Source organism: Bufo gargarizans, chromosome 3, assembly GCF_014858855.1.
Source record: "Bufo gargarizans isolate SCDJY-AF-19 chromosome 3, ASM1485885v1, whole genome shotgun sequence".
Lineage (NCBI taxonomy): Eukaryota > Metazoa > Chordata > Amphibia > Anura > Bufonidae > Bufo > Bufo gargarizans.
The window spans coordinates 468,546,343-468,572,343 of record NC_058082.1 but is presented as its reverse complement, the minus strand read 5'-3'; the positions used below and the strand labels follow the sequence as shown (position 1 = coordinate 468,572,343).

General features: G+C 46.3%; 1 protein-coding gene across 1 annotated transcript in view; it reads left to right on the top strand.

The window, feature by feature from the left end:
• The first annotated feature begins 4,016 nt into the window (after positions 1-4,016).
• The window catches only part of UMODL1 (uromodulin like 1), a 100,864-nt gene continuing 78,879 nt past the window's right edge, over positions 4,017-26,001 (top strand). The window contains exons 1-3 of the mRNA XM_044285748.1: positions 4,017-4,089; positions 17,956-18,198; positions 19,172-19,333. Of these exons, the coding sequence (XP_044141683.1) occupies positions 4,017-4,089; positions 17,956-18,198; positions 19,172-19,333 (478 nt within the window). The remainder of the gene's footprint in view (positions 4,090-17,955; positions 18,199-19,171; positions 19,334-26,001) is intronic.

Below are 26,001 nucleotides of genomic sequence, written 5' to 3'. Positions count from 1 at the left end.
GGATTTGCCAAAAATTGCCTGGTCCTTAAGGTGAAAATGAGGTGTGGGCGCTCTTACTGGTCTATACACAACAGGCTGCGGTGCCCCATGTGTCCTCACACCTATCACCGCCTACAGGATTGTTGTCAGCAATTTTCTCTAGAGTAGCTCTTTTGTGGGACCAGACCATACGGGCTAGTGTTCACTCCCCGATGCATCAGTGAGCCTTGGGCGCCCATGACTCGGCCACCAGTTCTCCTTCCTTGGACCACTCCTAACTGCTGGAAGCACCCAAGATCGTCCATTTTGTACATGATCTGACTGTCATCTAGACATCATCATTTGGCGCTTGTCAGAGCTGATCAGGTCCTTACGCTTGCCCATTTTTCCTGCTTCCTAATATATCCCACCCCTGACGGGCCATATTGTCAGCACATAATCACAGGTGCTCAATCTGCCTGTCGCCGGTTTTACCGTTACATCTGATCGGCACACACTCTTTGGCCAGGTTTCCCCAGGTAACAGCAGCTCCTGTCATTACGCACGAACCATGTATGCAAGAGGAAAAACAAGTTAATAGGGACTCCAGGGACCTGTCTTTATAAAGTGCGTGTAAAGGCTTGTCACAGGGATGAATGCTGCCGGCAGCGCACACAGCTCCTCTGTACCGAGCGCTCCCGTTATAGCAGCTCCGGCCTCTATTTTTGTGTATATGCTATTTCTGAGAACACAAGAGGCTCCGAGCTCGACATCTACTTCAGATGTCCTACCCAGCCTCACATGACAGTTGCAGCCACGGCCTCACTAACATCACCACAAGTCAGGTCACTGCCTCCTCCAAAATCAACACACTCCTCTTCTGAAATACAGTGTGTGTGCTGCTAGAGACCCATTCCTTCTGCTATGTAACTCTCAGTGCATGACCTTCCCCAAGAGCAGCACACTTGTCTTCTGAAATACTCTGTGCTGCTGGCGACTCTGCCCCTTCCACTATATAATAGTCTGTAAGATCCCAGTTTAATCACAAGTTGTCAGGTTGCGATCATGGCTATACGAGCAACATAAGGGTATATCAATATGTACTGGAAATGCTGCAGATTTCTGGTTAACACATCCAGATTTTGCTTCAGATTCACTGGTGCAGTAGCAGAAATCGCCCCTAAGGCCCCATTCACACGACTGTATTTTTTTCTGGACTCGATCTGAATTTTTTGCAAATCGCACACGGGTCCACAAAAAAAACTGACAGCATACCGTGTGCGGTCCACATCCGTATATTTCCGTTCTGCAGTCCCACAAAAAAGGTAGAACATGTCCTATACTTTTTCATTTCGTGGACGAGAATAGGCATTGCTACAATGGTTCTGCAAAAAAAACAGATGCAACACGGACGTTTATTTTGCGGATCTGTTTTTTTTTTTGCTGACTGCAAAATACATACAGTCGTGGAATGCACCCTAAGATGACACCAGAGAAAGTCTATGAGCAGGTCAGCAGATGTATAATGGATTTGATCTCTCCATGGGTGTCCAAAATTAGTGGCCTTTAGTCTCTCACCAACGACCTATAGGCAAACATGGTGGACACCAAATCTGATAAAGCTTGTACCAGGGTGACGTATGCATGGCATATAAAGCCTTCAGCTCTGTAACATAGATGCAGTACATTTGGTGGCACGCTCACTTTCATCTTGGGTGTCAATAGACCCTCTTGGTGGAAACATTGAGAATTACTGATTGCACAACAATGGTTGATTTGTGATGATCAGTTGGTGTGGAACCACTCTGTCAACCAACTGGATTGACTTTGGGCTAAAACTAAGGGCGTTATCCTGGCGGTCCCCTGGTATTCATTCTTTATCCCCTATACAGGAATCTTGACTTCGCTGCAGGTGAGCCACCAGGCCCCATATCTCTTGGAGTAGTCCCGGTGTGTGGCTGAAAGCTGACCGACAGGAGTCAGAGACTCTATTGTGAGGCACTGAGAGATCAGGCAAAACTTGTAGTCATTAGCAGGCCAAGGTCTGGGCAGACAGAGTTCATGCGTATTTGTAAGAAAATCCACAGGTCAGGGCAGGCAGCTAGAGATCAGTACTGAGATCAGGTCAGTTGACAGAGGGTCAGAATCCGGTAACTAGGCAGAAGTCAGTACATGGGCAGATAAACAGATTATAGCACCATTGCAGAATCTATCAAGCAAACCAATTGCTCAGGCAAAGTGTTAGGCAAACATCAGAGCTGATTAACACATTAGAAGCAGCTGCACACAGAACCAAAAGAGGGTTAACTCTTTCAATACTGCAGAATAAGATGAGGTTTAATAAATAATGTCCTGAATAGACACACAGGACAGCGGCACCTGAACCTGCTTCTGGAGCGCTGGAATTGCAGCACACACAGGATGAGTGGAGTGTTGCCCGTCCTCGCCCGGGAGAGTGCGGCAGTGGCTGCCAATGTTACATGATCAGCATTCAGCACATGTTCCCTACGTCATGAGTAGAGATGAGCGAATTTCCACGTATTCATAACGGAAACGGGACGGATACGTTTTGCAGCCCATAGACTTCTATTATGAAGGAATGGATAACGGAATGCCTCTAAAGGTATTCCGTCATAGAATTGCGTTATGGTCCGTGGTAACAGAATCCATAACAAATTTCACCTTTTACCACCAAACGAAGTGTGAACGAATTTCAAAATATGAAATTCGCTCATCTCTAGTCATGAGTAACAGACTGAGATGTTACAAACTGGCGCACTGCTTATTAAAAATCTGTAAATCCGATGGGAAGACCTAGAACGAAAAACAAAGGATTTAATTAGAAAGTCTCCAGGGAGCCATAAAAACTAGGCCACCAACAGCCCTTCTCCTCATTGTTTGTGTCAGTCTGTGGTCTAGGTCCATCATTCAAAAGATAAGCTTCATTTCACCTACTCCCAGGGGTTCTCATTAACATTATAGGGGGACCTGCTCAGGACATCTGTATGCAGTCCAAACTCTTGGACCTTCCCTGATGTTATTCTCTGACAAGTGTAACGAACCAGCGGGTGTGAACCTACTGTGCCACTGACTGGCTATGCTCTGGAGGGGCATGACTAAGCAACACCAGGTCTTCACTAGAGCCTCAGATGGTGAGGATAGGCTTGGGCCAAAGGTAGTTGCCAGGGGCTACTCCATAGCGACACCGAGGATCTAGTGAATACCAGGTGTTGCTTAGTCTCGCCCCTCTGGAGTATTGCCAGTCAGTGGCACAGTGGATTCACACCCACTGGTTTGTTACAAGTCTGAAGAAAATTGAAGAACTTCTTTAGGTCTTCAACACGGTTCTTCATCCCATCACTCCCAGGGTCAGGGTGATATCATAATGGGACCCAAAGATCCAGAAGAAACAAATTTTGCTGCCTTTAGAGCCAAAACCCGTTAAACTTCATTGATGATATAGGAGGTTGGGGCTTAAGAATTATTTGGTGGGAACTCCAGTTCAACGCTGATCACTCTCGTGACGTGGAATTAGCTAGGGCGCCAATATCTAAGAGTTCCCAAAACCACACAAATGTCCCAATCTACTGCTTCTCCACTAAAATGCATTTTTGAAAAAAATCTGATTAATATTGCTGTCATAAATGCAGAATACAGCATGACTTCCACCAAACAGGTGAGTCTTGTCCAACTATTTGCTTGAGGGGCCAAACCCAGTATTGGCACATGCTAGGTGGGGCCCCTGTACAGATTGTGCATTGGGGCCCAACAGCTTTCAAGCTGCTCCTCTGCTTGCATTGCATGACATTCTACCATTTCCATGTAATTATAGCACCTTGTGTAGAGCCACAGGTGTTTGGAGGGGGTTGGGCTGAGCACATGAAATTAATGAGGTATCATGGTATGTGCCCAGGGGATTTCTTCTGCTTAATCCAGTCTTCCGAAACTGCAAGTCAAGATAAACAAGCCGACCATTTCTCGGAGCTGTATTATATTCTGGAGGACAAGATTTCATTTTCTTCATTTTATTTCAAGCAGTGATCGGTAGATCTGAGGGTATGGCCGAGAAGATCCCCCTTTACCTGACCCTTCTATGCATGGCCGCAGCACTGGGCGGTGGGCAGATGCTTGGTGAGTGGTTGTCTGCTTGTTACATTGTATCTACGAGCACCGGTCTTTGGGGAGATTACTCATTAAGCACTTACCTCACTTTCCGGAGTCGTCTAATTTGGGGTTTCATTGAAAATGGGGATGAAAAAAATGAGGATAAGATTCAGATTTCAAGAAATCTTGTCTCCATCGTTCTTGTATTTTCTCTTAAAGGTGTTCTCCTCTTTGTATAACCCTTCTTCATATATCTTATTAGACCTCTGTTAAAGGGGTGGTCTCAGAATGACAATTTATTAACTACCCACAGGGTCGGTCATAGGTCTCTGATTGGAGGGACCGCCACTCTTCACCAGGTCTTGTGTCGTCCGTTTTTATCGATTGCTGACTGACGCTCAGCGGAAGTCGGGGACCGCTCTCTCCGGCAGTCCTAGAGTTTGGCTGGAGCAGCAGGGGGCATGCTCGACTGCCACTCCATGCCAAAAGGGGACCCAGGAACCCTGTTCTCCTCTCCCAGCAGTGGAACCTCCAACATTCAGCAATCCTGGGGGTACCTGATAAGTTGTTATTCTGGGACCACCCCCTGTAAAACCTGACTTCATCCATCATTCTATTCTAGGGGCTTTCACCAAGGACTTGTCAAATTACGAATCCCTGCTCTATTAGCATTCACCTACGCATTGTATGACAGTATTATGTACTGACTGAGAGCATTGTATGGTTTTATTATTTACTGACTGAGCACTGTATGATTGTATTTAGGGACTGTGGCCACTGTATGGTGACATTATTTACTGACAGCACTGTATGGCGATATGACTGTGAGCACTGTATTGTGGTAGTATTAACTGGCTGTGAGCACTGTAACATAGTAACACAGTACATAAGGCCAAAAAAAGTCATTTGTCCATCCAGTTCGGCCTGTCATCCTGCAAGTTGATCCAGAGGAAGGCAAAAAAAAAACCTGTGAGGTAGAAGCCAATTTTACCCACTTTAGGGGAATAAAAAATTCCTTCCCAACTCCAATCAGGCAATCAGAATAACTCCCTGGATCAACGGCCCCTCTCTAGTAGCTATAGCCTGTAATATTATTACGCTCCAGAAATACATCCAGGGCCCTCTTGAATTCCTTTATTGTACTCGCCATCACCACCTCCTCAGGCAGAGAGCTCCATAGTCTCACTGCTCTCACCGTAAAGAATCCTCTTCTATGTTTGTGTAAGAACCTTCGTTTTTAAGGATATCCCACTTTGTGGCGGTATTTTTTATTTTTGAGGACTTTGTCCCAGTTAGTTCGGCCTATGGCCTCTCTTAGTTGGCTAAATTTAGCTTTTTTGAAGTTTGGTATTTTTGTTCCTCCCTGTAGAAACGCTCTTTTGAATGATAATTGGAAGGTTATTACTTTGTGGTCACTATTTCCCAGGTGTCCCCCGACCTGCACGTCTGTTGTTCTGTCAGGTCTATTGGTTAATACTAAGTCCAGTATGGCCGTCCCTCTAGTCGGGTCCTGAACCAGTTGGGAGAGGTAATTGTCTTTGGTTATTGCCAAGGATCTGTTTCCTTTATGAGATATACAAGTTTCAGTTTCCCAGTCTATATCTGGGTAGTTGAAGTCCCCCATAATAATCACCTCATTATGATTTGCCGCCTCGTCTATCTCGTTTAGAAGTAGATTTTCTGTGGACTCTGGTATATTAGGTGGTTTATAGTAAACCTATTAGTAATTTATTATTGTTTTTGCTTCTATGTATCTCTACCCACAGTGACTCCACATGTTCATGTCCCTCACTTATATCTTCTCGGACTGTGGGCTTTAGACAGGACTTTACATAAAGGCAGATACCCCCCCCCCTCTCCGGTTTTGGCGATCCTTTCTAAATAGACTGTAACCCTGTATATTAACCACCTAGTCATAGCTATCATCCAGCCATGTCTCAATTATTCCCACCGTCATAGCCATCATCCAGCCATGTCTCAGTTATTCCCACTGTCATAGCTATCATCCAGCCATGTCTCAGTTATTCCCACTGTCATAGCTATCATCCAGCCATGTCTCAGTTATTCCCACTATGTCATAGCCATCATCCAGCCATGTCACAGTTATTCCCACTGTCATAGCCATCATCCAGCCATGTCTCAGTTATTCCCACTGTCATAGCTATCATCCAGCCATGTCTCAGTTATTCCCGCTGTCATAGCTATCATCCAGCCATGTCTCAGTTATTCCCACTGTCATAGCTATCATCCAGCCGTGTCTCAGTTATTCCCACTGTCATAGCTATCATCCAGCCGTGTCTCAGTTATTCCCACTGTCATAGCTATCATCCAGCCATGTCTCAGTTATTCCCACTATGTCATAGCTATCATCCAGCCATGTCTCAGTTATTCCCACTATGTCATAGCTATCATCCAGCCATGTCTCAGTTATTCCACTATGTCATAGCTATCATCCAGCCATGTCTCAGTTATTCCCACTATGTCATAGCTATCATCCAGCCATGTCTCAGTTATTCCCACTATGTCATAGCTATCATCCAGCCATGTCTCAGTTATTCCACTATGTCATAGCTATCATCCAGCCATGTCTCAGTTATTCCTACTATGTCATAGCTATCATCCAGCCATGTCTCAGTTATTCCCACTATGTCATAGCTATCATCCAGCCATGTCTCAGTTATTCCCACTATGTCATAGTCCTCCTCACACATCACTAATTCCAGCTGAGCACCGTATGCTTGTATCACTGTATGGTGCCATCATTTACTGACTATGAGAACTGTATGGTGGTATTATTTACTGACTGTGAGCACTGTATGGTGGTATTAGTTATTGGTTGTGAGCACTGTATGGTGGTATTAGTTATTGGTTGTGAGCACTGTATGGTGGTATTAGTTATTGGTTGTGAGCACTGTATGGTGGTATTATTTAGTGACTGTGGGCACTATTTGGTGGGATTATTTAGTGACTGTGGGCACTATATGGTGGGATTATTTACTGACTGTGAGCTTGTATGGAGGTATTATGAGCACTGTACTGTATTACTTCTGCAATGTGTGTTATTTGACTGATAGTGTGATTGCACTACTGTAGTAATATTGTATTTTGTAACTGAACTTTTGTTCATAATTTTTAACCTGTTTCTTATTGTCCCTTAAAATGTTATAAGGAAATGGTAAAATGCTGTCCGTAGGCGAGCATACCGCACTGCGCTGATGGTTCTGCTCCATCAACTGGGGATTTGTCTAATTGGCTGATTGCCAAAAACAGATCCCCTTGTCGCTCACACCCTCCCTAAACAACCGACGCTGCAGCCTCGATTCCTTTCCAAAAACTTTATTTATAAGGTAGATTTATCAGACCAACCCAAAATCCAACAACAAATCTGCAGAAATTGCTTGTTAGACCCGAAAGGTCTGATGATGATGACAGGTGGAGGTGACTTCTCCATGCAATAATGTGGGGCACACTCACCTACCTGAGGCCTCCATACTACCGCACTGTGTGCGCACCCCACTTTTAAAATGTGACTTTTTAAAATAAAGACCTGATTGCCTATTTCTCTCTATTTGCGACATTCTAACACCAAAAGTGCAAAACCCAAAATGCGCCATTTCAGCCAACCCCTGCCAGACCACACTTGAGACTTTTAAGACATATTTGTGACTTTTGAAGCACGTTTGCGAAATTTCCACGTTTGGTAAATTGCGACTTGGGACGTTTTTGTTATGGTTTTGTTTTTGTTGAATGTCACTTCACTTACAGAACGCTGTTGTTTCGCTCATTTATATTCGATAAAAATAAACACGTCCCGTACTTACCGATCACTTGTTCCCACGACAAGTTTTCTTTTCATGAATGCCACTTTTCGACAAAACACCACCACGTAAGCCGGCTTAATTGTCCGCAACAATTTGAGCCATTTCTGCCAATAAGAGGATGATAAATGAGGCGTAATATGCACCAGTTTGATAGCCCCGCCCACTTTGACATTTATAAAAAAAATGCATTCTTTATGGTGAAAATTCTGGGCAAAACAGTTGATATATTTGGCGCAAATCAAAACACCATTCTTTTTGGCGCATTTAATGACATGTTTCTGGTGCAACCTGCTTAGTAAATGTCCCCATTCTGTCCAAGAAGCAGTACATTTGTATGGCACCGTAATACGACATCTGGTGGAACGCCACACATTTTTCCTGGGGCGATCATAAGAAGAAAAATCTCGGTACAGTAGGTGGGAGGCTGTCAGGTACAGTAGGTGGGAGGCTGTCAGGTACAGTAGGTGGGAGGTTGTCAGGTACAGTAGGTGGGAGGCTGTCAGGTACAGTAGGTGGGAGGCTGTCAGGTACAGTAGGTGGGAGGTTGTCAAATGACAACTTTGTATAAAAAAATGGGTAAAGTTGTCTTTTAGAGAGATATTTCTCTCACCCAGCATGTGTATATGTAAAAAGACACCCCAAAACACATTGCCCAACTTCTCCTGAGTACAGCGATACCAGATGTGTGACACTTTTTTGCAGCCTAGGTGGGCAAAGGGGCACACATTCCAAAGAGCACCTTTCGGATTTCACCGGTCATTTTTTACACATTTTGATTTCAAACTACTTCTCACGCATTAGGGCCCCTAAAATGCCAAGGCAGTATAACTACCCCACAAGTGACCCCATTTTGGAAAGAAGACACCCCAAGGTATTTCATGATGGGCATAGTGAATTCATTGAAGTTTTTATTTTTTGTCACAAGTTAGTGGAATATGAGACTTTGTAAGAAAAAAAATCATCAATTTCTGCTAACTTGTGACCGAAAATAAAAAAAAATTCTAGGAACTCGCCATGCCCCTCACGGAATACCTTGGGGTGTCTTCTTTCCAAAATGGGGTCACTTGTGGGGTAGTTATACTGCCCTGGCATTTTAGGGGCCCTAATGCGTGAGAAGTAGTTTGAAATCAAAATGTGTAAAAAATGCCCTGTGAAATCCTAAAGGTGCTCTTTGGAATGTGGGCCTCTTTGCCCACCTAGGCTGCAAAAAAGTGTCACACATGTGGTATCGCCATACTCAGGAGAAGTTGGGCAATGTGTTTTGGGGTGTCATTTTACATATACCCATGCTGGGTGAGAGAAATATCTCCCTAAATGTCAACTTTTCCCTTTTTTTTATACAAAGTTGTCATTATAGAGAGATATTTATCTCACCCAGCATGGGTATATGTAAAAAGACACCCCAAAACACATTGCCCAACTTCTCCTGAGTACGGCGATACCACATGTGTGACACTTTTTTGCAGCCAAGATGCGCAAAGGGGCCCAAATTCCTTTTAGGAGGGCATTTTTAGACATTTGGATCCCAGACTTCTTCTCACGCTTTAGGGCCCCTAAAATGCCAGGGCAGTATAAATACCCCACATGTGACCCCATTTTGGAAAGAAGACACCCCAAGGTATTCAATGAGGGGCATGGCGAGTTCATAGAAGATTTTTTTTTTTGGCACAAGTTAGTGGAAATTGATTTTTTTGTTTTTTCTCACAAAGTCTCCCTTTCCGCTAACTTGGGACAAAAAGTTCAATCTTTCATGGACTCAATATGCCCCTCAGCGAATACCTTGGGGTGTCTTCTTTCCGAAATGGAGTCACATGTGCGGTATTTTTACTGCCCTGGCATTTTAGGGGCCCTAAAGCGTGAGAAGTCTGGAATATAAATGTCTAAAAATGTTTACGCATTTGGATTCCGTGAGGGGTATGGTGAGTTCATGTGAGATTTTATTTTTTGTCACAAGTTAGTGGAATATGAGACTTTGTAAGAAAAAGCAAAAAAAAAATAAAAATCAATTTCCGCTAACTTGTGCCCAAAAAATGTCTGAATGGAGCCTTACAGGGGGGTGATCAATGACAGGGGGGTGATCAGGGAGTCTATATGGGGTGATCACCCCCCTGTCATTGATCACCCCCTCTTTAAGGCTCCATTCAGATGTCCGTGTTTTGCAGATCCGATCCATGGATCCGTGGATCCGTAAAACACTAATGGACGTCTGAATGGAGCCTTACAGGAGGGGTGATCAATGACGGGGGTGATCAGGGAGTCTCTATGGGGTGATCACCTCCCTGTCATTGATCACCCCCCCTTTAAGGCTCCATTCAGATGTCCGTGTTTTGCAGATCCGATCCATGGATCCGTGGATTTTACGGATCCACGGATCCATGGATCGGATCTGCAAAACACGGACATCTGAATGGAGCCTTAAAGGGGGGGTGATCACCCATATAGACTCCCTGATCACCCCCCTGTCATTGATCACCCCTCCTGTAAGGCTCCATTCAGACGTCCGTATGTGTTTTGTGGATCCGTGGATCCGCAAAACACATACGGACCTCTGAATGGAGCCTTACAGGGGGGTGATCAATGACAGGGGGGTGATCAGGGAGTCTATATGGGGTGATCACCACCCTGTCATTGATCACCCCCCTGTAAGGCTCCATTCAGATGTCCGTATGTGTTTTGTGGATCTGTAAAACACATACGGACGTCTGAATGGAGCCTGACAGGGGGGTGATCAATGACAGGGGGGTGATCAATGACAGGGGTGGGATCATGGAGGGTATATGGGGTGATCACCCCCCTGTCATTGATTACCCCCCTGTAAGGCTCCATTCAGACGTCCGTATGTGTTTTGCGGATCCGTGGATCCATGGATCCACAAAACACGGACACTGCGGATCCGCAAAACACATTAGAAAAAGAACAAACAGGTGGCGCTATACAGATGGATTTTATTGACTAACTAAGTAGCGATAATACATTTTTTTTACATCCAATTATAAAAGTATTGAAATCAAGGTGCTGTTTTGAAAAATATAGAATATTTTTCGTGGGACATCCCCTTTAAGAAGTGGCAGCGGGATAAGGGTTAGAGCTGCCAAGCCAAAAAGGAGACTGGGTCCATATGGCATCCCTTTTAGGGGACAGGTTGAGGATGGCGACACCCCAGAAGGCCTAACATTGCCCCTGTTAGCACCCCTTGGGACTGTCCGTGCGATCCTCCGAGAGTGGCCATATGCATTCAGCTAAATAACAGAACAAAAGGATTGGGTCAAAATATTCATCCCACCCGATCCCTCTCTGGAGCTCCCCATACAGATTAAACTGTCAGCCCCAGGTTCGGAGGACAATACACTAATGTGTATGGGTGAGCCTATTTGTGAGTGTACTGTGCCGCCCTTTAAGAGACCTACAAACTCTAAGGAAGCCATAAGCCCCCTTGTGGACACGTGTTGAAGTACCGTGCCGTCCTCTGGAGTGGCGTATGTATGTGTGCGTACAGTGAAGCTGGGCTGCTGCTGAGGAATTTGTGTGCCTCCTGCCTTATTCTGGTGCCCTGAAAGGAACCCTTAAAGGGAACCTGTCATGTGGATATTTGATTATAATCTAACTAATTATATACAATCATTAACTACTAAAAAGTGCCTTAGATGTATTCACTTACTGGTGTGACAGATGGTTACCTCATAATATACACACAAAGATGCCGCATGCCGCATGCTAATGAGCTGATTTGAGTCCAGCGTGATGTCATTGAGTCCAGCGTTTTTTTAATTCAGAGCTATAGCCACTCCCCTGCCCACCTGCTGCTGATTCATATGGAAAATAACTGTCAATCAGCAGCAGGTGGGTGGGGAGAGTCAGGAGCTCATAAATATTCATGACTCATCGTTATTAGCTGGAGCTTTTCAATACAAGATGTTGGCAGATTGACTGGGTCAATTAAAGAAAGTGACCCAGCATTTTGCTAAGAGAATCAGTCACCTTATTTATGTTGCCCTTAGTTAGGACACCATAAAACTGGTGACAGGTTCCCTTTAAGGCTGCTCTCTCCTCTGTCCATCCAGGCGCACTGCCTGCAGATTTGTAACAGCACACAATATACGTTGACCTGCTGCAGTTTAAAACCTGCACCATATGTCAGTGTGTGGATGAGATTCATCACTGCTTCTGTAAAATCATGTGAATGGAAAATCTGCAGCGTATCAGCGACACTTAGACACAGGGGTGCACCTATCCTTTCTGCTGCCTGAGGCGAAAATTGAAATAGCGCCCCTTCTCCGGGCCTACTGTGATACAGGTAAATACAGAGCCCTGCCACCACCCTCGCTTTTCTCTAGGTTTCGCCGCCTCATTGGAGGTGCACCCCTGCTTAGACGTAGCCCGGCACGCACCCAAGTTCAGAGCACAGAAGATAAGAAACATACATAACAAGAGAAGATACAGCATGCAAGAAAAAAAACATACAAAAAGACAGACGAATTTAGATTTCCCTGGTGGTCAAAAGTATTAGAGGGGTTAAAGGTGTATTCTGGGTATGTAGACTTATCCCATATGAACAGGATAACTATTCAGATGGGTCCTACGGTCGGGACCCACAACGATCACAAGAACGCCCCAGAACGAACAGAGCACTTATCTCTGGCTACCTCTGGATCTCCCGTAGAAATGAATGGAGCGGCCATGCAATCCTTTCATTTTGAGGGGCTCCATGTGATACGGAGGATATATACCTGTCCCTTTATACCGTAGAACTGCTTTCATACTGACCCTTTCACACGAGCTAGTTTTCCGTGCATCAGTTCTGCATTGCGTGAAAAACGCAGCATGTTCTATATTCTGCGTTTTTCATGTAGCCCTGTTCCCATAGTACACAGAAGACTGTAATGTATAATGTATGATATACTGTAGAATTATACCCTATACCTTACAGTCTTCTGTGTAATTTATGACGACATGCAGAACTACATTGGATACGGGGTTCACAACTAGAGATGTAGCTGATTTTGCATTAACCAATGTGAACTTATACTATCAGCTCCTTTTTACTATGTCCCACTATGCTCTCATACTTAGGAATATTGCACATGACCGTATGGCTTTTTCAGTGTTTTGCGGTCCGTTTTTCACGGTTCCATTTTTTGTTTCCGTTTCTGTTCAGTTTTTTCGTATGGCATATACAGTATACAGTAATTACATAGAAAAAATTGGGCTGGGCATAACATTTTCGATAGATGGTTCCGCAAAAGCGGAACGGATACGGATACGGAAGACATACGGATGCATTTCCATATGTGTTCTGTTTGTTTTTTTTTGCGGACCCATGGACTTGCATGGAGCCACGGAACGTGATTTGCAGGCAATAATAGGACATGTTCTATGTAACGGATCTCCTGACACCACGACTGGGTACCTCCGTTGATGGATGCTCCCAGTGCCTCCCGAGGACTCCAAGCACTCTGCTCGACACCGATACCACCACAGGAACCAGGAACAGCTCTTACAAGAGCTAGGAGTAATAGCCAGGGGAGTATACACGTATAGCAATCCCCACACACATGAGACGAGGCTCTATGTTGAATGTAAAACAGCAACTCTTTATTTGAACACACAGCTTTGATTTATACACATGTTCCAACAAGGTTACCACCCACAGGGTTTTGTAAAAACAGCCAATCACATGCATTTACAGTATTGACAGCTTCCCAGCAATTGTACACAAAACCCCCTTCCCTCTGTCTGTAACCCAATCAACAAAATACAATGAGCATTGTCTGAGACGCAATTAACTAACACACTGGCATTGTCTGAGACGCAATTAACTAACACACTGGCATTGTCTGAGACGCAATTAACTAACACACTGGCATTGTCTGAGACGCAATCAACAAAATACAATTACCAAACATAATGGGCTAACTTAATCACTCACAGACAGAAACCACACATTTTTCCCAAAACACAGAAAAAAACTCAAAACCCCACATATTCCAAGAATGTATACATCCATGGATAGCTCTGATCTGGGTGAACAACATATCCAAAAATCACCCAGATCCGAGCAGGGGTTCCCGAATTCCATGGAAGTCACATTTGGCCGGCCGCAAGCATGGCTTTCCTGCCCAAAACAGTTCCACAGATTTAAGCTGCGCCGCCGGTCTGTCTTCTCCTTCAAAGTTAGTATGGGCCATAATCCTGAGGCAAGAGGCTGGCAAACAGGCCTCTCCAAAACCCAGTGGCGAGGTTGGTTTCACCACACATCTCCCCCTCCCAGGGAAGACTAACCAGGTACCTGACCTCACGCCGGTTGGTACCTGAGTTAGTCTGGCCGTCCACCCACAACTAAATACTGGACCTGTTGAATTTGGTACCCTGTCTCTGTCCAGTGAGTCCACCAAGATTATGTTGGTAACTGGTACTCCCGGTCTCTGTGTTGCTCCCTGGCTTGGAGTGGAGGTTGCTTTGTGGGCAGGGATCAGTGGTACTCTGCCCTAGTGCCAGCACTACCACGGAAAAAGCCTGGTTGGAGCCTGGTTGTTAGAGGGGAGACCGACTGTCTCCCCTTTGGATACCCAGCTCTGCTGCTGGAGGGGGAGACCGACTGCCTCCCCTTTGGCTAAACAGCCCTGTTACTGGGGGACAGGACCGACTGTCCCTACCCCCTGTGCTGTGAGTGCAGAGACCACGGTCCCATCTGCACAGCTGTGGGGCTTACTGTCTCCCCCTGGTAAGTTAAGCTGCCGCTGGGGAATGGAGACTAGGCTCCCAGTTCCCAACAAATCCTTCTGTTGCTGTGGGATGGAGACTGGGCTCCCAATTCCCAACAACTCAATCTGCTGCTGAGGGACAGGACCGACTGTCTCTGCCCCCTGTAACTCAGCCTTTCCTGCTGGGGAATTGAGACTGGGCTCTCAATTCCCAATAAATCACACAGCCGCTGAGGAATGGAGACTGGGCTCCCAATTCCCTGTAAATCACCCAGCCGCTGGGGAATGGAGACTGGGCTCCCAATTCCCTGCAATTCACACTGCCAATAGGGAGAGGGGGTAACAAGCTCCTCTCCCATAAATACTTCCAGCCTCTGGGGAGGGAGACCGACTGTTTCCGCTCCCAATACAGTGTCCTGTTGCTGGGGAAAGGAGACTGGGCTCTCTATTCCCTGTAGGACACTCTGCCGCTGGGGGACAGGACCGACTGTCTCTGTCCCCTGTAACTCAGCCTGCCGCTGGGGAATGGAGACTGGCCTCCCAATTCCCTGCAGGAGCAGTGGAGAGACCTCAGTCCCATCTCCACCGGCCACCTGGGGTTCTTCCCAGTAAACATCCACAATATCCTCCCAGCTTAAGGGGTCTGGGCCTGGGTCTGTCACTCTGCTCTCCTGCTGAGCCTTCTCACTGGAGTGGAACAGATGCTGGTAGCCCTGTTCCAGCTCCATCTCCCGGGTCACCAGGTGGACCAGGTCCTGCTCAATCTCATGAGTGTCGTCCCAGTCATACCTGCTCTCCCTCCATTCCAAGAGATCATGGAACCGGGCTTGTGTAGGACTCCCAAACTCCAGCTCTGAAAAAGTCTCCCATAACAAGCCAGGACCATCAAACTCCTCTCCCTCTGGCTTTTCATGCTCAGCTGTCCTGGGTAGGTACTGTGCCCCATACCACCAGAGCGCCTGGTAGGCATCTTCCAGCCACAGCTCCTACCATGCTAGGAGTTCCAATTCCTTTACCCATTCCTCCCGGGGCTGCTCTCCCAGGAAGGGCATCCGTAGGGCTACTCGCTTCTGCAACCGCTGGTCTTCCGTGGGGAGTCTCTCGTCCCGCAAATACTCCACAATACCCAGCGCCTGGTACCAGATGCCTTTGCGGGCTGTATCTCGGTCATCCATGACACCCTCGTCGTACTCCACTACTGTTTCCATTCTGGTGCTGTCAGGGTCCTTGTACTAGGACATGCGTTGCCCTCAAATTGTAAAATCCATGGAATGGTGTCTCCTGTAGCTGTCCTTCTGGCTGTGGGAACGATCCCGCCGCTTGCCACCAATGTAACGGATCTCCTCACACCCCGACTGGGTACCTCCGTTGATGGATGCTCCCAGTGCCTCCCGAGGACTCCAAGCACTCCGCTCGACACCGATACCACCACAGGAACCAGGAACAGGAACAGCTCTTACAAGAGCTAGGAGTAATAGCCAGGGGAGTATACATGTATAGCAATCCCCACACACATGAGACGAGGCTCTATGTTGAATGTAAAACAGCAACTCTTTATTTGAACACACAGCCTTGAATTATATGTTCCAACAAGGTTACCACCCACAGGGTTTTGTAAAAACAGCCAATCACATGCATTTACAGTATTGACACCTTCCCAGCAATTGTACACAAAACCCCCTTCCCTCTGTCTGTAACGCAATCAACAAAATACAATGAGCATTGTCTGAGACGCAATTAACAAACACACTGGCATTGTCTTAGACGCAATTAACAAACACACTGGCATTGTCTGAGACGCAATTAACAAACACACTGGCATTGTCTGAGACGCAATCAACAAAATACAATTACCAAACGTAATGGGCTAACTTAATCACTCACAGACAGAAACCACACATTTTTCCCAAAACACAGAAAAAAACTCAAAACCCCACATATCCCCATAATGTATACATCCATGGATAGCTCTTATCTGGGTGAACAACATATCCAAAAATCACCCAGATCCGAGCAGGGGTTCCCGAATTCCATGGAAGTCACATTTGGCCGGCCACAAGCATGGCTAAATCGCGCAGGGCAAAGGCATTTTCTGGAGTTCCGGTGACGAACCGGGGCTCTCCATGGGGCTGCCAGGCGGAGGCTTCCATCCAGCAGTGAGACCGGTGATGTCACCGGCACCGATGGGCGGGCTTTAGCGCTGCCCTAGCCTGTAAAACGGCTAAGTCAGCGCTAAAGCCCGCCCATCAGAGCTGGTGACGTCACCAAACACACTACTGGGCAGTGTGTTATTGTAAATAAAGGAGCCCTTGCCCTAATTCAGCGCAGGCAAGGGAGAGCATCGGAGCATGAAATGGGTGAAATTATGGGTATGTCCAGGTTCAGCTCTGAACCCGGACAACCCCTTTAAGTGTTCAGTATGAAATCATGTCTCAAAGGCTGCACCAGAGGCAGGGAGACAGCTAGGGGTAGCAGAGGGACACCCACTGTGTATTGGAACTATTAGGCCCCTTTCAGACGAGCGAGTGTCACTGCAGTTCCCGTCCTCACCTCCCGGCACTGCCGGGGTTGCATAGCATTATATTGATTTATGATGCTATGTAACCCTTAGATGTCCAGAATGTATTGTTTAACACTGACATAATGCTGTCAGTGTAATCCAATACATTCCAGAACTATAAGGCCTCATTTTTAGTTTTTTGCGTTCCGTATATGGACCGTATACGGAACCATTCATTTCAATGAGTCCTCATAAAAAAAAAACAACTGAATGTACTCTGTATGCATTCGGTTTCCGTATTTCCGTTCCGTTCACAGATAGAACATGTCCTACTATTGTCCACATGATGGACAAGGATAGTACTGTTCTATTAGGGGCCAGATGTTCCGTTCCGCAAAAAACGGAATGCACACGGATGTCATCCGTATTTTTTGCGGACCGCAAAACACTTAAAAAGCCATACGGTCGTGTGCAATAGGCCTAAGGGTTACATAGCATCATAAATCAATATAATGCTATGCGACCCCGTCAGTGCTGGGAGGTCAGGACGGGTGCTCTCTCCTCCCTGACACACTCTCTGTAAGTCTGATGTTTGGGACTCGCTCATGTGAAAGGGGTCTTAGAGACATTTAGGGTGCCTTCACACGTGGCAGAACATTCCGCAAATGGAATTTTCTGCCACAAAATCTACCGTGTGTGAAGGCCCCCTCAAAAGCCAAATTCTTTTTAGTATTGGTCATTTATCAGTGGAATTATTTAGTAATTCCGTTAATTATTCCCGATCAGTACAGAAGAGAATTACTGCACGCTGTTCCAGCAGCTCCTCCAGCGTGAGATTTGGTACATTTGGCTTTTCTTTCTTTCCCGTCAGGTCACATGATTTCTCCTTGGAGCTATCATGTCTGTAACCAGACAGTCACAGTGAACGTCTCCAAGGTCATAGCATTCCAAAAGGCGCGAGAAGAGCCGACCTGGTGCATGTCATGGATTCCGTGGAAGCTGTGTACCAGGACTTCGTATCACATCGAATACCGGACGGTGTATGTGCCAGAGACCTCCGTAGTGAAGCGCTGCTGCGAGGGCTACGAGCCTGTGGGACATTACTGCGCCCTGTGTAAGTTATACTTTACATTGTCCTCCGTCAGAGCAGCTGAATACAATCTATTGCTCCCTGTTATCAGCCATTTCACATTGGGGAGTAGCCTACTTCATTGGGGTGACTGAGCGGAGGAGGTATCCCACTCATCCTCATTTATTACCCAGAATGAGACTTCCTCCGCTCTGGAGGACTCAGCTTGCCTTGATTATAATGGTAGCACTGTGTAATTCTTCATTTGCCCTATGGTGGCACTGCAGACAAATGTAAAAGTTGCCAAGTTCCTGCACAGATTAAAGGGCATATGTTGGCAGGAGCAACCCCACTAAACTAGGAATACCACCTAGTAGGGTTGATTCTGCTGATTAAAATGATATCTGTCTTGTGAAAATTGTTTGTGGCGTTCCAGAGAAAAAATGATTTTTATTCTGTATGCAAGTGAGCACTTCAGTGCACCAAAGGGCAGGGCCTAGTCTCTCTGTGACCCGAAGCTCCCCGGCACTGGCCACTCCCCTCAGTGCACTGAAGCTTTTACTTGCATAAAGAATAAAAATCCTTTTTTTCTGCGATGCCACAACCGATTTTCACAAGACAGGTATCATTTTAATTATTAAAATCCACCCTATCCGGCAGTATGTCCGGTTTAATAGTTGATCCTGCTGACAGATGCTCTTAAATACTGATTGTAAAAAGCTCATCATCAAGGCTTACTTCTAACAAAAAAATAAAGAATTGGCAAATCCAAAACCATATAAAAGGGTTATTAAGAAATAGAAAAAAGGGTCTGCTTGATTTCAGAAACCAGTGGGGTAGTGGTAATGGGGTGCCATACCAGGTCCATGGCACAAGAATAGCGCTGTTTCTAAAAAAATATAAAAGAAGGGCAGACCTTTTTATTCTCTAATCTTGGACAACCCCTTGTTGAAACTCCTCTCAGAGGTAGAATATTGTAGAGATCTGAATATATAACCTTGTCCGGTGCATATTACAGCTGTGCAGACATCCCATGACTGTGCCTCCAGACCAGGAACGTGTCCTGATAAAGAAGACAAGGAGCAGGGCCCCAAATGTACGTTCGATTACGATTGCCCAGGATTGCAGAAATGTTGTATATCTTCCAACGGATCTTTCTGTGCTTCTCCTGCACCTCCAGGTCAGTAACAGAGATTGTAAGGCTGATGAAAGACATCTGTCCATCCAGTTCTGCCTGTTATCCTGCAAAAAAACTGTGAGGTAGAAGACAATTTTTTTAATTTAAAGGGGAGAAAAGACTTAAAATCTGGCATCAGAATAACTCCCAGGATGAACGACCCATGTGCACAACCTTACATTTAGGCCTTAGGGTGGGTTCACACTAGCGTTATGGAGTCCGTTATGGCTTTCCATTATAACAGAATCCATAAGACGGAAGGACGGATCCGTTTTGCTGCCCATAGACTTGCATTATGACAGAATGCAAAACGGAAGCCTTTAGAAGGCATTCCGTTTGCTCTCCGTCCTAATAGAAGTCTATGGGAAAGCATAACGGATCCGTCTGGGTCCCGTTATGCAAGACGGAAAACAAAGTCCCGTCGACAGGACCCAGACTGTTCCGTTATGTTTTTCCTTAGACTTCTATTAAGACGGAGTAAAACGGAACGCCTTTTAAAGGCTTCCATTTTGCATTCCATCCTATGGATTCCGTTATTTTCCGTTATAACCCTGTTATAACGGAAATCCATAACGGAATCCCTAACACTAGTGTGAACCCACCCTCATTCACACGTCAGTGTTTGGTCAATGATTTCCATCAGTGATTTTGAGCCAAAACCAGGTGCGGCTCTAAACACAGAACAGCAGCAGATCTTTCCTTTATACCTTATCTCTGTGAAGGCTCTAGTACTGGTTTTGGCTCACAAACACTGATGGAAATCACTGACCAAACACTGACGTGTGAATGAGGCCTCATGCACACGACCGTTGTGTGCATCCGTGGCCGTTGTGTCGTTTTCAGTTTTTTTTCGCGGACCCATTGACTTTCAATGGGTCAGTGGAAAAATCGGAAAATGCACCGTTTTGCAGCCGAGACCGTGATCCGTGTATCCTGTCCGTCAAAAAAATATGACCTGTCCTATTTTTTTGACGGACAACGGTTCACGGACCCATTCAAGTCAATGGGTCCGTGAAAGAACACGGATGCACACAAGATTGGCATCCGTGTCCGTGATCCGTGGCCGTAGGTTACTTTCATACAGACGGATCCGAAGATCCGTCTGCATAAAAGCTTTTTCAGATCTAAGTTTTCACTTCGTGAAAACTCATATCCGACAGTATATTCTAACACAGAGGCGTTCCCATGGTGATGGGGACGCTTCTAGTTAGAATACACTACAAACTTTGTACAAGACTGCCCCCTGCTGCCTGGCACCACCCGATCTCTTACAGGGGGATATGATAGCACAATTAACCCCTTCAGGTGCGGCACCTGAAGGGGTTAATTGTACTATCATATCCCCCTGTAAGAGATCAGGGCTGCCAGGCAGCAGGGGGCAGACCCCCCCCCCCCTCCCCAGTTTGAATATCGTTGGTGGCACAGTGTGCGCCCCCCATCGGGCCCCCCTTCCTCCCTCTAGTGTAATAAATCGTTGGTGGCACATTGTGCGCCCCCCATCGGGCCCCCCCTTCCTCCCTCTATTGTTATAAATCGTTGGTGGCACAGTGTGCGCCCCCCATCGGGCCCCCCCTTCCTCCCTCTTTTGTTATAAATCGTTGGTGGCACAGTGTGCGCCCCCCATCGGCCCCCCTCCCTCTATAGCAGTAACAACATTGGTGGCAGTGTGCGGCCTCCCATCTCCCCCCCCCCCATCATTGGTGGCAGCGGAGTTCCGATCGGAGTCCCAGTTTAATCGCTGGGGCTCCGATCGGTAACCATGGCAACCAGGAAGCTACTGCAGCCCTGGTTGCCATGGTTACTTAGCAATAGTACAATAGTAGAAGATTCATACTTACCTGCTTGCTGCTGCGATGTCTGTGACCGGCCGGGAGCTCCTCCTACTGGTAAGTGACAGTTCTTTAGCAATGCGCCGCACAGACCTGTCACTTACCAGTAGGAGGAGCTCCCGGCCGGACACAGACATCGCAGCAGCAAGCAGGTAACTATGAATCTTCTACTATTGTACTATTGCTAAGTAACCATGGCAACCAGGACTGCAGTAGCGTCCTGGTTGCCATGGTTACCGATCGGAGCCCCAGCGATTAAACTGGGACTGCGATCGGAACTCCGCTGCCACCAATGATCGGGGGGGGGGGGGGAGATGGGAGGCCGCACACTGGCCACCAATGTTGTTACTGCTATAGAGGGAGGGGGGCCGATGGGGGGTGCACACTGTGCCACCAACGATTTATAACAATAGAGAGAGGAAGGGGGGCCCGATGGGGGGCGCACACTGTGCCACCAACGATATTCAAACTGGGGAGGGGGGGGGGGTCTGCCCCCTGCTGCCTGGCAGCCCTGATCTCTTACAGGGGGATATGATAGTACAATTAACCCCTTCAGGTGCCGCACCTGAAGGGGTTAATTGTGCTATCATATCCCCCTGTAAGAGATCGGGTGCTGCCAGGCAGCAGGGGGCAGTCTTGTACAAAGTTTGTAGTGTATTCTAACTAGAAGCGTCCCCATCACCATGGGAACGCCTCTGTGTTAGAATATACTGTCGGATCTGAGTTTCACGATGTAGCTCATATCCGACAGTATATTCTAACATAGAGGCGTTCCCATGGTGATGGGGACGCTTCAAGTTAAAATATACCATCGGATTGGAGAAAACTCCAATCCGATGGTATAAAAGAACTCCAGACTTTACATTGAAAGTCAATGGGGACGGATCCGTTTGAAATGGCACCATATTGTGTCAACGTCAAACGGATCCGTCCCCATTGACTTGCATTGTAATTCAGGACGGATCCGTTTGGCTCCGCACGGCCAGGCGGACACCAAAACGACTTTTTTTTCATGTCCGTAGATCCTCCAAAAATCAAGGAAGACCCACGGACGAAAAAACGGTCACGGATCACGGACCCCGTTTTTGCGGACCGTGAAAATAAACTGTCGTGTGCATGAGACCTAAGGCTTTATTAGTGTTAAACCTCATCTGCCACTTCTCTGCCCAAGCCTCCAATCTATCCAGATCCATCTGTAGCAGTATATTGTCCCCTGTACTATATATATATATATATATATATATATACACAGTATACTGTCCTCTGTACTATATATATACAGTATACTGTCCTCTGTACTATATATATACAGTATACTGTCCCCTGTACTATATATACAGTATACTGTCCCCTGTATATATACAGTATACCGTCCTCTGTAGTGTATATACAGTATATACTGTCCTGTGTAGTATATATATACAGTATACTGTCCTCTGTAGTATATATACAGTATACCATTCCCTGTAGTGTGTGTGTATATACAGTGTACTGTCCTCTATAGTATATATATATATATATATACACTTTATACTGTCCTCTGTAGTATATATATATATATATATACACACAGTATACTGTCCCCTGTAGTATATACAGGTCCTTCTCAAAAAATTAGCATATTGTGATAAAGTTCATTATTTTCTGTAATGTACTGATAAACATTAGACTTTCATATATTTTAGATTCATTACACACCAACTGAAGTAGTTCAAGCCTTTTATTGTTTTAAGATTGATGATTTTGGCATACAGCTCATGAAAACCCCAAATCCCTATCAAAAAAAATTAGCATATTTAATCTGACCAATTAAAGGGGTTATCCCATCTTAGACAATGGGGGCATATCGCAAGGATATGCCCCCATTGTCTGATAGGTGCGGGTCCCACCTCTGGGACCCGCACCTATAACGAGAACGGAGCCAGGGAGAGTTGTGGCTGGAGGACCCCGGGTTTCCCAGGGTCCGACCACCACCAGGAGCAGCTCCCCGCCTCTCCCATTGAAGTGAATGGGAGCGCACCGCACATGCGCGGCCAACGCTCCCATTCATTTCTATGGGGCCGATGGAAATAGCCGAGCCAGCGCTCGGCTATTTTCGGCTATAGAAATGAACGGAGGGCGGCTGCGCATGCGCAGTGCGCCCGCCTCCACTTTCTCTGCTCCGTACTCCTTATAGGTGCGGGTCCCAGCGGTGGGACCCGCACCTATCAGACAATGGGGGCATATCCTAGCGATATGCCCCCATTGTCTAAGATGGGAATACCCCTTTAAAGAAAAGTGTTTTTAATACAAAAAAAGTCAACCTTCAAATAATTATGTTCAGTTCTGCACTCAATACTTGGTGGGGAATCCTTTTGCAGAAATGACTGCTTCAATGCGGCGTGGCATGGAGGCAATCAGCCTGTGGCACTGCTGAGGTGTTATGGAGGCCAGGATGCTTCAATGCGGCGTGGCATGGAGGCAATCAGCCTGTGGCACTGCTGAGGTGTTATGGAGGCCCAGGAGGCTTCGATAGCGGCCTTAAGCTCATCCAGAGTGTTGGGTCTTGCGTCTCTCAACTTTCTCTTCCCAATATTCTCTATGGGGTTCAGGTCAGGAGAGTTGGCAGGCCAATTGAGCCCAGTAATACCATGGTCAGTAAACCATTTACCAGTGGTGTTGGCACTGTGAGCAGGTGCCAGGTCGTGCTGAAAAATGAAATCTTCATCTCCATAAAGCTTTTCAGCAGATGGAAGCATGAAGTGCTCCAAAATCTCCTGATAGCTAGCTGCATTGACCCTGCCCTTGATAAAACACAGTGGACCAACACCAGCAGATGACATGGCACCCCAGACCATCACTGACTGTGGGTACTTGACACTGGACTTCAGGCATTTTGGCATTTCCCTCTCCCCAGTCTTCCTCCAGACTCTGGCACCTTGATTTCCGAATGACATGCAACAGTCCAGTGCTGCTTCTCTGTAGCCCAGGTCAGGCGCTTCTGCCGCTGTTTCTGGGGAATGCGGCACCTGTAGCCCATTTCCTGCACACGCCTGTACACGGGGGCTCTGGATGTTTCTACTCCAGACTCAGTCCACTGCTTCCGCAGGTCCCCCAAGGTCTGGAATCGGTCCTTCTCCACAATCTTCCTCAGGGTCCGGTCACCTCTTCTCGTTGTGCAGCGTTTTCTGCCACACTTTTTCCTTCCCACAGACTTCCCACTGAGGTGCCTTGATACAGCACTCTGGGAACAGCCTATTCGTTCAGAAATGTCTTTCTGTGTCTTACCCTCTTGCTTGAGGGTGTCAATGATGGCCTTCTGGACAGCAGTCAGGTCGGCAGTCTTACCCATGATTGCGGTTTGGAGTAATGAACCAGGCTGGGAGTTTTTAAAAGCCTCAGGAATCTTTTGCAGGTGTTTAGAGTTAATTAGCTGATTCAGATGATTAGGTTAATAGCTCGTTTAGAGAACCTTTTCATGATATGCTAATTTTTTTAGATAGGAATTTTGGGTTTTCATGAGCTGTATGCCAAAATCATCAATATTAAAACAATAAAAGGCTTGAACTACTTCAGTTGTGTGTAATGAATCTAAAATATATGAAAGTCTAATGTTTATCAGTACATTACAGAAAATAATGAAGTTTATCACAATATGCAAATTTTTTTAGAAGGACCTGTAAACTGAACCAAAATATAAACGCAACACTTTCGGTTTTGCTCCCATTTTGCATGAGCTGAACTCAAAGATCTGAAACATTTTCTACATACACAAAAGACCCGTTACTCTCAAATATTGGTCACAAATCTGTCTAAATCTGTGTCAGTGAGCGCTTCTCCTTTGCCGAGATAATCCATCCCAGCTCACAGGTGTGGCATATCAAGGTGCTGATTAGACAGCATGAATATTGCACAGGTGTGCCTTGGACTGCCCACAATAAAAGGCCACTCTGAAATGTGCAGTTTGATCATAACCAAGATTTTCTGCACAAACTGTCAGACACGGTCTGAGGGAAGCTCATCTGCTCGTCTTCCTCATCGGGGTCTGGACCTGACTGCAGTTCGTCGTCGTAACCAACTTGAGTGGGCAAATGCTCACATTTGATGGCGTCTGACACGTTGGAGAAGCGTTCTGTTCACGGATGAGTCCTGGTTTTCACTGTTCAGGGCAGATGGCAGACAGCGTGTGTGGCATCGTGTGGGTGAGCGGTTTGCTGACGTCAACGTTGTGGATCGAGTGGCCCATGGTGGCGGTGGGGTTATGGTATGGGCAGGCGTATGTTATGGGCAGCGAACACAGGTGCATTTTATTGATGGCATTTTGAATGCACAGAGATACCGTGACGAGATCCTGAGGCCATTGTTGTGCCGTTCATCCACGACCATCACCTCATGTTGCAGCATGATAATGTACGGCCCCATATTGTAAGGATCTGTACACAATTCCTGGAAGCTGAAAACATCCCAGTTCTTGCATGACCAGCATAGTCACCGGACATGTCACCCATTGAGCTTGTTTGGGAGGCTCTGGATCGGCGTATACGACAGTGTGTTCCAGTTCCTGCCAATATTCTGCAACTTCACACAGAAGAGGAGTGGACCACCATTCCACAGGCCACAATTAATAACCTGATCAACTCTGTGCGATGGAGATGTGTTGCACTGCGCGAGGCAAATGGTGACTTGCCTAGTCTAAAATTAATGTCTAAAATTAAACACATTTTTTGTATCTACGAGCAGCTTAGTGTGAATTTTTTTCAAAAACTGCAGTACCAGCAATGACCACTAGGTCACTAGAGAGCTTCTAGATGTACAATTTAATTTCTATCCTTCATATTGTGCAATATGTGTTCAAACCCCGTC